Below are 18,275 nucleotides of genomic sequence, written 5' to 3' on the forward strand. Positions count from 1 at the left end.
AATGAGGCATGTGTGACCCATGGCTTGAACTAGCTTTTCAGGTTAACCCTGGAATGTCCTTATCCAAGAAGAGGTGTTCATTAGTCAATAGGGGCTGAGAAATTTATTTTTAGTTTATTTATTTTTAGTTTAGTTTATAGCAATAACCTCTCCATCATTATGACTAGAAGCTGAAATGCGGTATTTAACAGCTCCACATGAGAAGATCAGCTATGCCTGTTTAGTGACAGCCTCTTTTATGAAAAAACTTATTTTTAGTTTATAAGTGGAAAAAAGAAGGATTTTTAGTCCTGAGCCATAGCTCTCAGTCAATCAATCCCTGCAGGGAACCCTGTTCTTTACTTTGGAGATAAACACTGGTTTTCTTTTCCACTGAATAACACCACATTTCAAAATGAGGGGAAACATCTTGAAACTAAGAGGTACAGCCTTATTAAATTTGATTTGGTTTCAATTGTAATTAATTTAATCACATGCATTCTAGAGTTTGTCCTCAGTCTTCTCCTACTTTAGGCCCATGATCTGTTGAATTTGCTCAGCTCCCTGCTCAACAGCGGGAAATCAGTTAGAACTATTTAAAAATCTCATTGTGGCTGGGAGCGGTGGCTCATGCCTGTAATCCCAGCAATTTGGGAGGCCAAGGTGGGCAGATCGCTTGTTGTCAAGGGTTTGAGACAAGCCCAGCCAACAGAGTGAAACCCCATCTCTACTAAAGATACAAAAATTAGCTGGGTGTGGTGATGCATGCCTGTAATCGCAGCTACTTGGGAAGCTGGGGCAGGAGAATTGCTTGAACCTGGGAGGCAGAGGTTTCAGTGAGCCAAGATGGTGCACTACACTCCAGCCTGGGCAACAGAGAAGACTCTGTCTTAAAATAATAATAATAATAAATAAGTAAAAATAAAAATCTCATTGTGTTCCAAACAAAATTTCTTTTGAATATCAACTGTATCAACTTGCATAGTACCTATAATCATTTTGTTTACTTTATATCCAATCTTGAGAAATCTTTGAGGACTAATTTCACTCTTTTCTGCCGTTTTAGTAAACATACCAAATTCCATCAAAGAAAATGCACAAAATTCCTGAGAAATAAATTTTCTCCTTGAGGAGTAGACTTGTTGTGTTAGAGGAACTCATGGTTACCAAGCTTCTAGTTTAATAAACATGACTAGAATACTCTATCTTAATATGAGTAGCTAGGAACTCACAAGGCATCTAGAAGATTAATACTCATGGTCTGAAAATAGCCACATTTTTTAGCTGGCCACAAATTACAATTGCAGAATATTTGTGGCCATAAAAGTCATTTTCCACTAAGCCTGAAAAATGTATAAATGTCTTAGGAGGACAGCATTTTTTTTGTAAGGATAATATTAATGAGCTAGCTTAGGTCAACGGGTTAATGGGTTAATGGTCATTGTTAAAACCAATAGCCCCGACTTTAGTGAGTACATCTGCACCTTCCAAGTTTAATTATAACTCTTTCTCTTATAGTTACTTATAAGCAGAGACACTAACAAAAGCCAATGCATCCCTGCTCTTGTTTTCTGAGGGTGTCCAACTCTAATGGAGTCATTTCTAGTCAACTTGCTTCTTTCACTCTGCTCTCTGACCACCTCACATTTTTTCCTGCACAAGATCTAAGAATCCTACTTTGTGGTCTGTATCAGGACCCTCTTTTCCAGCAACATCTTTCAGCAACACCTTGAATGGACACCCTGACAAGACTCCAACTCCAAGGAAAACAATCCACACAGAATCAATCAGCTGACACCTGGCAAGTGGGCCATCTTTTAGAGTTGTGAAGCCATTCTTGTGGGCAAGAATGATTATCCACTACTACTTAAGTGAGAGGCCCTAGGGCACAATGTTAGGGCGAGAGACTCAGCCCCAAAAGTTAGAGGCCCAGGGGCATCATACTCAGATTAGGGGCCAAGCTCACAGGGTTAGGGGCCCTCGGGAATATTGAGAGGAATGGATTTGGCTAAACAAGATGTTTACCACTTTCTCTTTTTGGACTGTCCACCTTGGGCTCTCTGTCCCTCACCTGAGTGCTCTGCATCTTGTCACCTTTCTGTTCACCACCTCTGTTTTGTAGTAGCCTGGAGGCTGCCCCAGGGGAGAGGCCCCAAACAGTTTAGCTTTTACTTTCCTCAGCGATCCTCTGACTTTTAGCTGATTTCTTATTTAATTTGCCACTGGTCCAAGTGACACTGAAAAAAAGAGATGTCTTGGAACCTAGTATTTTTGTACCTTAATTATCAGAAAAAAATCAGCAATAACCTCCCCATCATTATGACTAGAAGCTGAAATGTGGTATTTAACAGTCCAACATGATAAGATCAGATATGCCTGTTTAGTGACAGCCTCTTTTATAACAAACCTCTGCAAACAATTAGCCTCAAGATGGAGAACATGAGACTTTTTCTTAACAGTTTTCTCTCATTTCTTAACCATAAGGTCATCATTGATGAGCTGGTATAGGGCAGCTAGACCCTACTTTGTAAACCCAGCATGTCAATTTTTCCTGAAAGAGTCTGTCATAGCAGTGTGAAAATGGACTAATACATTACAATGTACAAGTTACAGCCTTCCCATTTCCGCTGTTCAGTCTGACCCCTTTTTTTGCAGCTTAATTTTATAGAAGAGAAACTAAATGGAAAGAAATACTTTACATACAGGTTTCTCTGATGCTTGGTCAGGATAAAAAATTAAAATGGGCCTCTGTATGTTTGATGGAGGAAAAGACAAAATAGGGACGGCACATAATTGATTACCCTTTTAATGCCAAGTGCCTCTTAATATTAGGCTTTTATTAGCTGGAGCTGAACTTCCCCTGCCAGTCTGAGCACCCCCATAAGAACACAGTCAGACTCCTTCCAGTTCTGGTGAGGTGTGCAACATGTTATTAACTTCTTCTAGTTTTCCAGGGTTATCTAGTGTCTGGTCATCATCTTCTCCCTGCCCTTCGAGTCCTGTCTTACATACGTACCCCACTCTTGAAACACCCGAGCTTCACCAGAACAACATGCATTGGGACCTCTTATCATGTGGCAAAGTTTAATGTTTACCCTCTCTGGGAAGTGACAAATGATAATAGGGACACTATACAGGTATATGTACCCTTTTCTATGTCTGAATTAGCCATATGCAAGGAAAAACTAAAACAGTTTTCAGAGGTGCCAGGAAAATTCATAGACAAATTTAAGAGGCTAACCTTGATGTATGATCTGACCAGGCAAGATTTGCATATATTTATGTTTACCTGCTGCATGGTAGAAAAGCAGTGTGTTATTCTCTTTGAAGCAATTGTGAATGGGAGTTCACTCGTGATTTGGCTGTCTGTTTGTCTGTTATTGGTGTATAAGAACGCTTGTGATATTTGCCCATTGATTTTGTATCCTGAGACTTTGCTGAAGTTGCTTAGCAGCTTAAGGAGATTTTCGGCTGAGACAATGGGGTTTTCTAGATATACAATCATGTCATCTGCAAACAGGGACAATTTGACTTCCTCTTTTCCTAATTGAATACCCTTTATTTCCTTCGCCTGCCTGATTGCCCTGGCCAGAACATCCAACACTATGTTGAATAGGAGTGGTGAGAGAGGGCATCCCTGTCTTGTGCCAGTTTTCAAAGGGAATGCTTCCAGTTTTTGCCCATTCAGTATGATATTGGCTGTGGGTCTGTCATAGATAGCTCTTATTATTTTGAGATACATCCCATCAATACCTAATTTATTGAGAGTTTTTAGCATGAAGGGTTGTTGAATTTTGTCAAAAGCCTTTTCTGTATCTATTGAGATAATCATGCGGTTTTTGTCTTTGGTTCTATTTATATGCTGGATTATGTTTATTGATTTGCATATGTTGAGCCAGCCTTGCATCCCAAGGATGAAGCCCACTTGATCATGGTGGATAAGCTTTTTGATGTGCTGTTGGATTTGGTTTGCCAGTATTTTATTGAGGATTTTTGCACAATGTTCATCAGGGATATTGGTCTAAAATTCTTTTTTTGTTGTGTCTCTGCCAGGCTTTGGTATCAGGATGATGCTGGCCTCATAAAATGAGTTAGGGAGGGTTCCCTCTTTTTCTATTGATTGGAATAGTTTCAGAAGGAGTGGCACCAGCTCCTCCTTGTACCTCTGGTAGAATTCGGCTGTGAATCCGTCTGGTCCTGGACTTTTTTTGGTTGATAAAATACCTAGGAATCCAACTTACAAGGGATGTGAAGGACCTCTTCAAGGAGAACTACAAACCACTGCTCAATGAAATAAAAGAGTATACAAACAAATGGAAGAACATTCCATGCTCATGGGTTGGAAGAATCAATATTGTGAAAATGGCCAAACCGCCCAAGGTAATTTATAGATTCAATGCCATCTCCATCAAGCTACCAATGACTTTCTTCACAGAATTGGAAAAACCTACTTTAAAGTTCATATGGAACCAAAAAAGAGCCCACATTGCCAAGTCAATCCTGAGCCAAAAGAATAAAGCTGGAGGCATCACACTATCTGACTTCAAACTATACTACAAGGCTACAGTAACCAAAACAGAATGATACTGGTACCAAAACAGTGATATAGACCAATGGAACAGAACAGAGCCCTCAGAAATGATGCCGCCTATCTACAACTATATGATCTTTGACAAACTTGACAAAAAACAAGAAATGGAGAAAGGATTCCCTATTTAATAAATGGTGCTGGGAAAACTGGCTAGCCATATGTAGAAAGCTGAAACTGGATCCCTTCCTTATACCTTAAACAAAAATTAATCCAATATGGATTAAAAACTTAAATGTTAGACCTAAAACCATAAAAACCCTAGAAGAAAACCTAGGCAATACCATTCAGGACATAGGCATGGGCAAGGACTTCATGTCTAAAACACCAAAAGCAATGGCAATAAAAGCCAAAATTGACAAATGGGATCTAATTAAACTAAAGAGCTTCTGCACAGCAAAAGAAACTACCACCAGAATGAACAGGCAACCTACAGAATGGGAGAAAATTTTTGCAGTCTACTCATCTGACAAAGGGCTAATATCCAGAATCTACAATAAACTCGAACAAATTTGCAAGAAAAAAACAAACGACCCTATCAAAAAGTAGGCAAAGGATATGAACAGACACTTCTCAAAAGAAGACATTTATGCAGCCAATAGACACATGAAAAAATGCTCATCATCACTGGCTATCAGAGAAATGCAAATAAAAACCACAGTGAGATACCACCTCACACCAGTTAGAATGGTGATCATGAAAAAGTCAGGAAACAAGAGGTGCTGGAGAGGATATGGAGAAATAGGAACACTTCTACACTGTTGGTGGGACTGTAAACTAGTTCAACAATTGTGGAAGTCAGTGTGTGATTCCTCAGGGATCTAGAACTAGAAATACCATTTGACCCAGCCATCCCATTACTAGGTATATACCCAAATGATTATAAATCATGCAGCTATAAAGACACATGCACACATATGTTTATTGCAGCACTAGTCACAATAGCAAAGACTTGGAACCAACCCAAGTGTCCATCAATGATAGACTGGATTAAGAAAATATGGCACATATACACCATGGAATACTACGTAGCCATAAAAATGGATGAGTTCATGTCGTTTGTAGGGACATGGATGAAGCTGGAAATCATCATTCTCAGCCAACTATCACGAGGACAAAAAACCAAACACAGAAAAAAACACAAAAAGATAAGGCAGAAACAAAAATCCCAGTCACTTGCAGTATCTGTCGGCTTTCAATTTGGCTCTCCTGTTTAAACAAAGAAAAATAATAAAATTAATCTATGTAAAACATGCCATATATGTTCAAATGCTACTAAATATAAAAAGCTTTAAAACTGTGTTCAATTTTGGTTATTACCACAACGCTTATATTAAAATATGTATACTTTTAAATTTGGTTTCTATAAAAAATGGTTTCTAATCTTATAAAAGTGATTTCCTAATATTCAATAAATGTTGCCTAAGGGCTTGTTCAATCCAAATAGCAATTTTAATTATTCAGGAATTTAAAGGTGCTCTCAATTTCCATTTAACAGGGTGAGAATGCTGTATTATTACAAGTGATAAAAGTTAGAAGACATAGAGCTTATTCTGTTTTAGAGTTCACATCCTGATTATATTTTATATCCTCTTCTTGATTTCTTACGACTAGATACATATTCATTTGCTTAGCTGGAAAAAATTCTTAACATTATTTACTGACTTTAAGTATGAACTCTACCAGCTAGTTAATAGGAAATATGTAACTAAACATTGTCTTTATCAGGTAATGTAAAAAAAAAAAAAGGGTAAGAGTAACTTTGCTGCCAGGCGCGGTGGCTCACGCTTGTAATCCCAGCACTTTGGGAGGCCGAGGCGGGCGGATCATGAGGTCAGGAGATCGAGACCACGGTGAAACCCCGTCTCTAATAAAAATACAAAAAAAAAAAAATTAGACGGGCGTGGTGGCGGGCGCCTGTAGTCCCAGCTACACGGAGAGGCTGAGGCAGGAGAATGGCGTGAACCCGGGAGGCGGAGCTTGCAGTGAGCCGAGATCGCGCCACTGCACTCCAGCCTGGGTGACAGAGCGAGACTCCATCTCAAAAACAAAAAACAAAACAAAAAACAAAAACAAAAACAAACAAACAAAAACAGTAACTTTGCAACATAGGACTTGAATGAGCAGCTGGTGATTATCAAAATCTGGCACTTAATTGATTTATACTTGTACACCCACAGCTAAACGTCTCTACCTGTTTTTCTATGTCTAAATCTAGGACATTACTTATCTACCTAGGAAGAGTAATAAATATTAATAATATGCTATGATAAACACCCTGCACTCTTCCAAATCTTACAATAAAACTCCTTCAATTTCACTTGTTTAGCTTTTATACTTAGTTTTTTAGTTGATCTATTCTTATTTTAAGGAACCTGAACTACTCTAACAGAATCCACATAATTTTTATATTAGCCAAACTGCTTCTTTCTAACTCTGGTTCTAATAGCTATAAAAAGATAATGATAAATTTATGAAGTAGATACAGTCAAATCTGAATTTCATAAAGTATATACTTAGAATCGGTTATAATTGTTAGATATTCTTTCTTGACAGTCTTTTCCCAAAGTTATGATGTCCTCTCTAGGTAATATTGCCACACTCATAAATTAGAAATAAAGACAAAAATGTGAAAACTACAGTAATTTAAGAGAATGTAGGTTTTCTACATACCATTTCTATTGGCTACTGAAAATAGTGGAAATAAGTAAATAAATAGCTACCTATCCAGAAGCATCTCATGCAAAAATCCATCTTTCCGAGCCTTTTTAAGAATTTCACTGTCTTCTTTACTTATTTTAAGTTTGTGGTCTTGGAAGCTCTGAAATTTCTTTCTGCATTTTTCTTTCTTCATTGAAAAATACCTCAAACTCTGATTATACATATTTACTATTAAATTTATAAATACTGTTAATTTTTCACTTATTAAAAAAGTCTAATTGTAGGCCATGCGCAGTGGCTCATGCCTGCAATCTCAGCACTTTGGGAGGCCAAGGCAGGCGCATCACTCGAGGTCAGGAGTTCAAGAACAGCCTGGCCAACATGGTGAAACCCCGTCTCTCCCAAAAATACAAAAATTAGCCAAGCATAGTGGCGCGTGCCTGTAGTCCCAGCTAATCGGGAGGCTGAGGCAGGAGAATCACATGAACCTGGGAGGCAGAGGTTGCGATGAGCCGAGATCACGCCACTGCACTCCAGTCTGGGGGACAGAGCAAGACTCCATCATGGGGGAGAAAAAAAAAGGTCTAATTGTATTTTTTTTAATAAGCTGGAGCTCTTCAACAAAGATGACCTTCATGACCTCTCACGAGGAGGTCCACTCATTGGCTGGGTAGCACAAGGCCCCACTTCTATTAGGGCATACTGGCTGGAGTCCCCTGTGTCTTGGCCATAGCACAGCCTTTGACTGGCATCACACCCATTCTATGAATGAATAGAGAGATTGACTAACCCGAGTGACTAGCTTTGAGAGCTGTTAGGACGATTAGGAAAACTGAAGCCTCAAGAAAAGAAAAGCATTTAACTCAGTGCTCTTTCCTAGAGGCCACATTGTGTTATATCTTCTTGTCAGTTTTATTTTTTCAGACAGGGTCTTGCTCTGCCACCCAGGCTGGAATGCAGTGGTGATCAGAGCTCACTGCAGCCTTGAACTCCTGGGCTCAATCCTCCTGTCTCAGCCTCCCGAGTAGCTGGGCCTATAGGCATGCACCATCCCCAGCTAATTAGGTAATTTATTTTGAAAGCACTTTGAGAAGAACTTCACTGTCAAATCTGTAGGTCTAAAAGGAAAAGAATACATACACATAATTGATTTCACATTGTTTTACATTTCCTTTGTCTTCTTCTGGAATGTCATCTTTTTTCTTGGTTTCTCTTTCAGCACAGGATCTAATCTAGATATTGGAAAAGAGAATCCAATGGGTTATATGTTTATCTTCCATCTTCCCCACTTTATGTATCACATAAGAACATTCGAGATGATTTCTTATGCAGAAGAAAAAATTAACTGAGCAACTATATTCAGAAAAAGACAGGTTCTGGCTATGTGTTTTTACTTCATACATATAATCTATATGAGTAAGTGCTATCACATGCTTCCTCCGAAGCCCTTGTGTCAGAAACACTACAGACAAAATTATTTCAGAAACATTTTACACATCAGATCCTGCTAGGCAATAAAGCAATCATTAACTAATTTAATTTTGTCCTCCAAGTGAATACACTAGGATCAAATTATCCCTAGTAGACAAGCGTTCATTTGATCAGACTGAAAGCTTAATAGCTATTTTATGTTGCACAGACTATTATCAGAGTATTAAAACTTCTAGCATTACACAACTTGTTTTTAATTAATTGGAACCCACCTCTTTTACTAGCTTCTTATATCCTCCTAAGTTTGGATAGATGTTTACTATCACATGTCGTAAGTTAATTGATCTGCGTTCAACAATTAGGATCACCCACAGAACAGGCAATTGGCAATGGTAAGGACTCATGTCTCCTAAGGGATCTCTGTGGCCAGAGTCCAGTTCCAGGGCTGCTTAGAAAGTGATGATAAATAACGTGTTTGTGCCAATGACATCTTTGTGACAGTTTTGATTAAAGGGGTCCCAGACCTGAAAACATTCCGTGCTAGCGCCTGTAACACAATGCTACCTTTAGTAAGAGAGATCTGTGTTGTGGTCATAAAGGTGAAGGGCTGACAGAGGTAACACAAGGCTACCTTTAATAAGACGGATCTGTGTTCTGGTCATAAAGGTGAAGGGCTGACAGGTAACACAAGGCTACCTTTAGTAAGACAGATCTGTGTTCTGGTCATAAAGGTGAAGGGCTGACAGAGGTAACACAAGGCTACCTTTAATAAGAGGGAGCTGTGTTCTGGTCATAAAGGTGAAGGGCTGACAGAGGTAACACAAGGCTACCTTTAATAAGAGGGATCTGTGTTCTGGTAGACAAGGCAAGGTCATAAAGGTGAAGGGCTGACAGAGATTAGGAGAGCCTGCAATTAAATGGTAAAGGAAAAGAGTCCCAAATAATCACTGTTCAGAGCTTCCAGGTACTTGACTAGCCAAAGAGACCCAGAAAACTTTGTATTTCATCTGAAAATTGCTTTAAGTAGTGAAAAACGCAAACTTTGTGTAAGTATCTTTGTATCTTTGTATAAGTGCAAAGCACTGCACAGGTATTTGCAATTGTTGCCTTCAATAACACTTTTGTGGTGACATCCAGATGCAAAATAATTTAAACATGACACAATAAAATATAAATAAAATTAAATGTAAGTCACAAACCCATCTGCATTTCCCCAATGACCTGTTTCCTGAGAAGCAATGTGTTATGAAATATTGAGAGTGGCCTCTGGAGTCAGCTGGGCCTGGGTACACATCCTGTCTTACCACACCTTGAAATCACTGTGATTTCCATGAACTGACTGACAAAAACCATGAGGATGTAAGGAGGGTCAGAGGCTGTCTTCCTGTCTGTAACGCTGAGCTCACATCCACCTCACAGGGGCATTATGGGAATTCAAGACTACAACGCATGTGCTGGGTGCATGCAATGAAAAAATATAACATTTCCCTTCACTGTAAGAAAATACCTACATTTTAGTTTGAAATTGTTTGAGCTTCAGATTTGAAATTATTTGAAATCAAGACTATTCTAGAAAGAAAATCAAACATATGACCGGAAATCTAACATGAAGCACGTACAGAGATTTGATAGATGCTTTTAAATTGCACTGGTAGTAGAGAAAAATGTAACATAAATTTTTATGCTCTAATAAGAATGAAAGGCATTTTAGAAAAGGCATTTGCCCTCCTCTTAGAGCCTTCCACTCTGGCCCCCACAATGCCTTACAGAGCAAATCTGGGTCAGACTGGATGCAACCTGTGATTCCCAACAGAGACAGACAAAGCAAGGTTCAGGATGCTCAGTACTGGGACAGAATGCCAAGAAACAGAAAAACCATGTGTCAATAAGGGGGGATTTATTCTTCAGACACATCTTGGTATATGTTTATAATTAAAGATCAGTGGCTTTTGTGAGTCTAAAAAAGCCTTAAATGTTTTCATCGAATTCCAATTAACTACTTGATTTATCTAGGTTATATTAACAGTATTATTTAGAATTTCACCTTGATATGAAGGTGTCTGTGTAACTTTTACAATGATGTAAAACAAAGAGTAGGATTAGGGAGGGCACAGGCCAGTGGTGCAATGGATAACGCATCTGACTACAGATGAGGGAATTTAGCCTGGAATAAGGAACTTTTATTCCCAGCTTAGTGACACACACAAATTTTAAAAATAAAATAGAAATCATGTTTTATGTGATTAATGTTTCTCCTAATGCAAAGAAGACTGGTACTATTAACAAAAATATTTTTAAAATGTGAGGGCTAAGGCCCCAGAAGTTCTGCTATGATTTTTTATGTTTCATAAAGTGACTATCATCACAGAAGCTCAAGCATTACATAAATACAAATGCATATACCCCTGACACGGTAATTCTCCTTCTGGAAATTTATCTTCAGGTCCACCCGCACATCTACAAATTGATGCATATTCAATGTTATGAACTGCAGCACTGTTTATAAGAGCAAAAGACTGGCAACAGCCTAAATTTCCATCTATGAGAGACTAAATAAAGGTACATCCCTAAAATGGAATATTATGTGGCTGTTAAAAAAGAGAAAGAGAGGAAAAGAAAGAAAAAGAAAAAACTTTCTACATTTAAACTAATAGTAGAAAACTCTCCAAGATATGATTTTAAGAAAAATCAAAGTCTAGAAGACTATAGAGGAGGCTACCTTTAGTGTAAAACAGTTGAAAATTATAAATATATTCATATGTTTATAAAGAAATTTTAGGAGGCTATAAAAAGAAAGGGAAAGGGGAACAGGAGCTGGGACACAGGTGAGTAAGACGCATGGCAGGCATATGTCTTCACATGTTTTTATTTGAAAATGTTGGACCACGTGTACATGTTATCTATTTTAAAAATTAGATTTTAAAATACAAGAAAACAAGAACATGAAAGCCTAAAGAGCACATGTGGAACTACCAGAAAAAGATACTAATCCATGGAGATAATGGCAAGGTAGCTCCTAGATGCACTCATTTCTCTGCCACGTTGTATAAACGAGCCATCAACTACGGGATTTATAATTAAAAATGAGTCTGTTTGAAACACCACATTACAAAAAGCTATTAACTAAATCTTTAAAGTGACAATAAATGACCATTTAACATTTTAAAGAGATACAGTCACATCGCATGTGTGAATGGAGTTATCTGTATAAAATATCATTACCTTGATGATTTCTTCTCCTGCTGTTTTACTTTTTGCTTCTATGTCTCCTGCTTCATTGCATCTAATAAAGCAGCTATTTGAGGCCAATAAAGCCATTTTCCCGTAAGTGAAACAAAATAACAAAATAGCCATGAGGATACTTCCTGTAGAAGAAATATTAAGTGTTTAGACTGGATTAATTTTTCCTCCCTGATTTAAAAATCAAAGGAAAGAACTTTGAGAAAAACCTGAAAAATATAATACAACAACATATAGAAAAGGAAACCAAAATCACCTATCATTTTACTATTCAAAGATTACCACAATAAACATTTGTAGTGTATCTTCCTAGTAGGACTTTATTCAAATATTAGCATTTTAAGTAAAATTTATTTTCTTCACAATTAGAAAACATGAAAAGGTATATACAATGCCTTTGGTGTTTTGAATTTAAGAATCAATGTCTGAGGGACTTTTGTGTGTAAAAATATTCATATACTTTTTTAGTTTTTTAATGCTTGATATATTACACTGCTTTCTATTAAACAAAACTTTAAAGACTGATTTTCTTGTGTATCTAAATCTGGGTTATAAATTTGGTTAGCTTAACTCCCTTAACAAATATAATGTTTATAACTTGTATTTGGTTGATTCTTTTGGAAAACTTGGAATACCATAACATTTAGACAAAATATTTATAAATACAATGATTACAAAATATGTTAACCTTATATCACATCCAGTTAAAAAAGTGCTGATAACATGGATTTAATTTCTTAGTCAAGGTCACAAGGGCTGGGTGGTCTCTCATCTGGATGGCTCCTGGTGAGCCCTGGAACATGGCAGGGTGGTCCAAGACGATTTAAACCTGTGCCACAGATTATTCAGCTGAGTCCTTTTTGCAATAGAGTTTTAAGACCCTCTTTCATTTAAATTTAAATTTTTGAAACTCAGTGTCCTTCCTAAAAATAAAATGAAATGAACTTTCCTAAAGTATTGTATTATTAGTACTACCTAAGTCATCATCTAAGGCCTTAGGATATATTGGCCTTTTCTACTGGTGTAACTTTTATTACAAGTATCTCATCATAACTAGTAGGATCATCTCAAAGGGGTTGCAACACATTAGCGGGTCATGAAATCAATGTAGTGTTTCAATGTAGTGTTTCCTGAACGGTATGGGGGGTAGGGGAAGGAATACACACAGACACACAGAGGAAGGGGTAAAAGAGAATGAGAAATATCAAGATGCATAACACAGGGATAAGTATTGGTAAGCACAACTCTTGCTTCAGTTATACATGTGTGTGTGCTGGGCTGCAATGTAAAAATGCATTTCTCAATGGGTTGGGTCAAAATTGTTTTCAAGTCACTGACTTAAGATTTTATCCTAGGGGTGAAGAAATCAGTCTAAGTGATTACCTCTTTCTGGGGGGATGTTTGTTTAATCTGTCATCTTAGAAAACACTCTGAATTCCTATTTTCAATTCATTAGTGTACACTACCAAAGCTGCTACTCAGGCTGAGCTTATCTTCTATTTGCTTGTTCTGCGTGCTGCCCGTTGGTCCTTACTGTTTTTGATATAGTTATCTACTTTTTAAAGACTGTTTAGCACTCACATATTTTTGTTCAATCTTTACTTCTCACACAAACAGAAAAAGGAAATTATGCATTCTGTATCAACAAAGATTTAACAAAACATCCATATACTACAACTGTCTACTTACTAAAATTAAGAATTAGTATGTATCTTTTTTCTTCTTATATTAAAACTATCTTTTCGTACACTATTTTAAGCTTATGAACTGAAAGTCTTTTAGAGATAATTTACTTCAATGAACTATTATTATTTATTTTATGCACAAATTGTCACAACTTGGTCTTAGCAAGCTCCACTGTTCGCAGACAGTCTCGAATGTTTCTGAAAGCATCCGTGATTTCTGCTACAAAGAAGATACTTAGGAACTATTCTGTTTTCCTACTCTGAGACCTAAAATTGACTGGTTCTTTAATGGAAATGAGATCCATATCTAGGCACTAAGGGCATACAGAAATAATTGTGGGCAAAAGTACTAATGCTATTTTTGTTGCACTCTATTTTGAGATCTCTTTAAGGCTCTATGTTCTTATTGATTTATTCCAATTTAATGTACTATAGTATTGCATACTACTTTTTCTTTTTAAATATATTATGATTTTTACAGACTTTCTGTTAAACTCACAGGAAGTTTTTATGAACAATAACAGCACTTACATTTTGAAAGACTGGTTTCCATTGTTCTCTTGGTCCAATTGCATCTGAACGCCCAACAACAGATCCATCTGAATTTGTACCAAGATATTTTCCATAGCCAGATTTCAGGGCAATTCTGTATATTAATAAGATAGATAAAAGTTAAAAACTGAGAGAAAATTAATTATAGAACATCGAAACAGTGGGTATGTACATATCTAAAATTTCAGACTGGACATATTCCAAGTGATCAAAAGCTGCATGTGACTCAGTGGTGACTCACTCCTGTAATCTCTGTGCTTTGGGAAGCCAGTCGGATAATTGCTTGAGGCAAAAAGTTCAAGATCAGCCTGGACAACACAGTGAGACCCCATCTCTACAAAAAATTTAAAAAATTAGCTGGGCATGGTGGCATGCGCATGTAATACCAGCTACTTGGGAGGCTGATGCAGGAGGATTGCTTGAGCCCAGAAATTTGAGGTTATAGTGAGATACAGTCGCACAACTGCACTCCAGCCTGGGTGACAGAGTGAGACTCTGTGCCTTAAAAAAAAAAAAAAAAGCTACATGTGACTAGTTGCTGTCATGTTGGACAGTGCAGTTTTAAATTTAGTTTTATGTTGTGCTTTTTTAATATAAACATTGAACCTTATATATTACGTAATATATTTTCAAAATTCATCATTCTTCAATTATACCTCTTTAGTTATAAACTTCAATAATAAATTACTAAAACTTTTTCTATTATAAATAGTTCTATGTACATCTATTCTGACATAAAACTGCTTTATCCTTAGAAAATATTCCTAGAAATAATTGGATCGAAGGGTATAAAGTTCTTATGTCATCAAACTGTTTTCCAGAAAATGCTGCTTCCATTTACATTCTTACCTCGAATTAACAGATTATGTTTTGTATCACGGATTTTTTAAACATTATGACTTTAAAAAAATACTTGAAAACCTGATATGGAAAAAACAGTATCCTATAAATTTGCATTTTAGTAGTCAACTAGAATAACAATTGTTTTTCTTTTCCTTTCCTTTTTAGTTTTTAGATTATCTGGTAATGTCCCTTGTCCATTTCTCTATTGAGATCTGATCGCAATTTTTCTACTGGGGTCTTCAGTGCTATGAATTCTATATAAGATACGTATGAAGAGTAAGAACTCACTGCCTATTAAGATTGTTGCAAATATTTTCCTCATTTGTCAGTTAATTTTCTTTATAATCCTTTTTTGTTTATAATTGTAAAGCAGTTTCAAACTATTGAATTTTTTTTCCTCTGCTTTTATTCTTTGTCTTTCACCATACTTATCAGACTTTCAAAGAAAGTACAGCAATAATCATCTAAATGTGATTTTTTAAAATTATGATTTCTAATCTTTTACCTTACCGAGAATCTCCTGGGATGCCAGAATTGACATTTACTCCTTTATACATTAATGATTATATAACAGAAATCATTATCATATTGATGTAACCAATTACTAAAATATGTAAATTCACTTTCAGTATCTTCTACCCAAAGAATCATTCTATATTTTTGCACAAGGTGAGAATAAAAAAGGTTACTTTATAAAATGACTGTAAAAATAGTGAGTACAAATATTCTTTTGGTCGTTATGATTCTGTAACATTCTCTGCTGGTTTCAACAATATTCCTTTTTTTAGTCTTCCTGTTTGCCTTTGGACTTCCAAACAGTGAGTTTAAATATCATAGCAACAGTGAGCCAGGCTTTGTACTATTTGATTTATTTTTTAATCTATCTTATTTGGTGTGTGAAATTATTAATCTTCACTTTTTAACTTACATATTTTTTTTCCAGCCTAGCATTATATGTTGATAGGAAACCCACTAAAAGTAGATCACAAAATCTATTTTTCAAAAAAGCTATTTTGTTTTTTATATCAAAATTACCCTGTGGGCTTAAGACAGATACTAAAATTTTTAATGAATATAATTAAATTTTTAAAATAACTGGTTACTAATTATATTACAACATAAGCTCACCTGGAATCAGATCATTTGATAGCCACAAACTGCTCTGGAGGACTAGGGCCCTCATCAACTATTGGAGAAAAAACATTTGAAAATAAATTTGACATTCGCTATAAATATAAAGACATTATTTTGCTTTAAAAAATGTGGCTATTTTCTTCTGCAATTAAATGTAAGAATATTCAGATATACTGATGTCACTGTAATAGTGTATCTTTGGAATCAAGATCTATTTTATCTTCTTTTAACTACAGTGCTAATTTTATATACTGAGTAAGACAGGGTTATATAATGCTTATTTAATAACTTTTGAGATAGCTTCTCTTTATGTTTTAAAATACAGTCATAAATAAGCACTTATTTAAAAAGCTAAATGCTTTCATTTATTCAAGGGATGGCTTTGCTGACCAAACGATACTGCTTTTTATCTTCTAATTACTTCATATCTCATTAGTGCTTCCTCTAATGGGCTAAAGAAAATGAGGAAACTTCAAATTGTTAAACGCACCCAGGTTAGTTTTGGCAATAGGTCTGAATAAAAAAGAAATTCAAACATTTTGACTCAAATAGGTTTTCTTTTCTGTTTCCACTTACTATTTTAATTATTCATCTTGTTTTGATTTCCAAAGATACTCTTCTCGAACTATACGGAATGTTTTCAAATGCTTATATTAGGAAGAGGGACTTGCCAATGGCTGGTAAATATTAAGGAATTAAAAAAAAATGGAAGAGTCAAATGCAATGGTTCCATTCCTTTGGAAAATGTTTGAGACTAGTTAGAGTTTGGCCTAAGTGAATGAATGTCCTAAAATCTACACCTGTGGCAGCCTCTTCCCTTCCAGACACAAACCTTCTTTGTGTGGAGCTCCCAGGGTAAAAAGACCATTGTCGAGTGCATGTATATAGGTTCCCTCATCTATTTCAATGGCTATGGTTCCTGAAATTTCACCAAAGTTTTTTACTGTCCACCAGATTCCTAAAAAATAAAATCAATACTTCAACTTTATATTTTAGTTTTGAAACAGTTCTTTTTTTGTTATTATAATTTAGTTTTAAAAACTTTTTATTTTGCAGTTGTAAGAAATGATACAAAGATCTCACATATCCTTTACTCACTTTGTCTCAATGATGACATCTTGCATAAGTATCATACACTGTCAGAATCAGGAAACTGACATTGATATAATCCATGAACCTTATTCAGATTTCACCAGTTTTACATTTACTTGTTTGCATGTATGTGCTCAGATTCATGCGACTACCAGCACAGTCAGGATTAGGTTTTTAAAACACAAAATAGCAACATACATCCACGCATGGGGGTGCATGCCTGTAATCCCAGCTACTAGGGGAGCTGGGGAAAGAGGATCACCTGAGCCCAGGAGTTCAAGATTATAGTGAGCTATGATCATGCCACTGCACTCTAGCTTGAGTGACACAGCAAGGTCCTGTCTCAAAAAAGGACCAAAACAAAACAAAAGGCAGCATGTGAAGGTACAAAGTGATATATAGAGAACGGTCTCTCTCATGATGGACCCCAGTCATCTATTCATGCCTGCTTTCCAGAGGCAATGCCTATCATAATGTTTCTTAAAAATGCCTCTACAGGAAGACTTTCTAGCGTAGAAATCTTTTTTTCTTTTTTGAGACAGAGACTCGCTCTGTCACCCAGGCTGGAGTGCAGTGATGCGATCTCGGCTCACTGCGACCTCTGCCTCCCGGGTTCAAACAATTCTCTGTCTCTGCTTCCCGAGTAGCTGGGGTTACAGGCACCTGCCACCACGCCTGAATAATTTTTTTTGGTATTTTTAGTAGAGACGGGGTTTCACCACATTGGCCAGGCTGGTCTCAAACTCTTGACCTCGTGATCCACCCGCCTCTGCCTCCCTAAGTGCTGGGATTACAGGTGTGAGCCACCGCGCCTGACCAGTAATCTTAACTATGATTTTAGATTGAAAGTAAAATGAGCAGAAGCTATGTCTATGTATACTAATTTCCAATTTGCCAATAGAAATGTTAGACTCTAGGAACAATTATTTAAGCAGTTGTTATAAAAGTTTATATCAATGTTAAAAAATGTCCTCAAACCTCCTCCTAAATTGTACTTTAGCTAGAGTAGAAATGAGTCAATCATTAACTGGATACGACATATTAAGGAATTCTTGTTAATTTTACAAGGT

General features: G+C 36.5%; 1 protein-coding gene across 3 annotated transcripts; it reads right to left on the reverse strand.

The window, feature by feature from the left end:
• Window positions 1-5,465: 5,465 nt before the first annotated feature.
• On the reverse strand, window positions 5,466-17,331 carry LOC116464422 (protein FRG1-like). Of its 3 annotated transcripts, XM_058435061.1 has the most exons (7): window positions 16,946-17,331; window positions 16,108-16,165; window positions 14,116-14,230; window positions 11,882-12,020; window positions 8,369-8,460; window positions 7,291-7,401; window positions 5,466-5,776 (listed from the first exon to the last, which is right to left on the reverse strand). In XM_058435061.1, exons 3-7 carry the CDS (start codon window positions 14,208-14,210, stop codon window positions 5,740-5,742), a joined length of 474 nt encoding a protein of 157 aa, XP_058291044.1. In that variant the 5' UTR covers window positions 14,211-14,230; window positions 16,108-16,165; window positions 16,946-17,331; the 3' UTR covers window positions 5,466-5,739. The 3 variants fall into 3 exon arrangements, with proteins under 3 accessions (XP_058291044.1, XP_058291045.1, XP_058291046.1); XM_058435062.1 differs by lacking the exons at window positions 16,108-16,165; window positions 16,946-17,331 and having other exon boundaries at window positions 11,882-12,024; XM_058435063.1 differs by lacking the exons at window positions 16,108-16,165; window positions 16,946-17,331 and having other exon boundaries at window positions 11,882-12,070; window positions 14,116-14,178.
• Between the last annotated feature and the right edge of the window lie 944 nt (window positions 17,332-18,275).

The sequence above is a fragment of the Hylobates moloch genome, unplaced genomic scaffold, assembly GCF_009828535.3.
Source record: "Hylobates moloch isolate HMO894 unplaced genomic scaffold, HMol_V3 SCAFFOLD_648, whole genome shotgun sequence".
NCBI lineage: Eukaryota > Metazoa > Chordata > Mammalia > Primates > Hylobatidae > Hylobates > Hylobates moloch.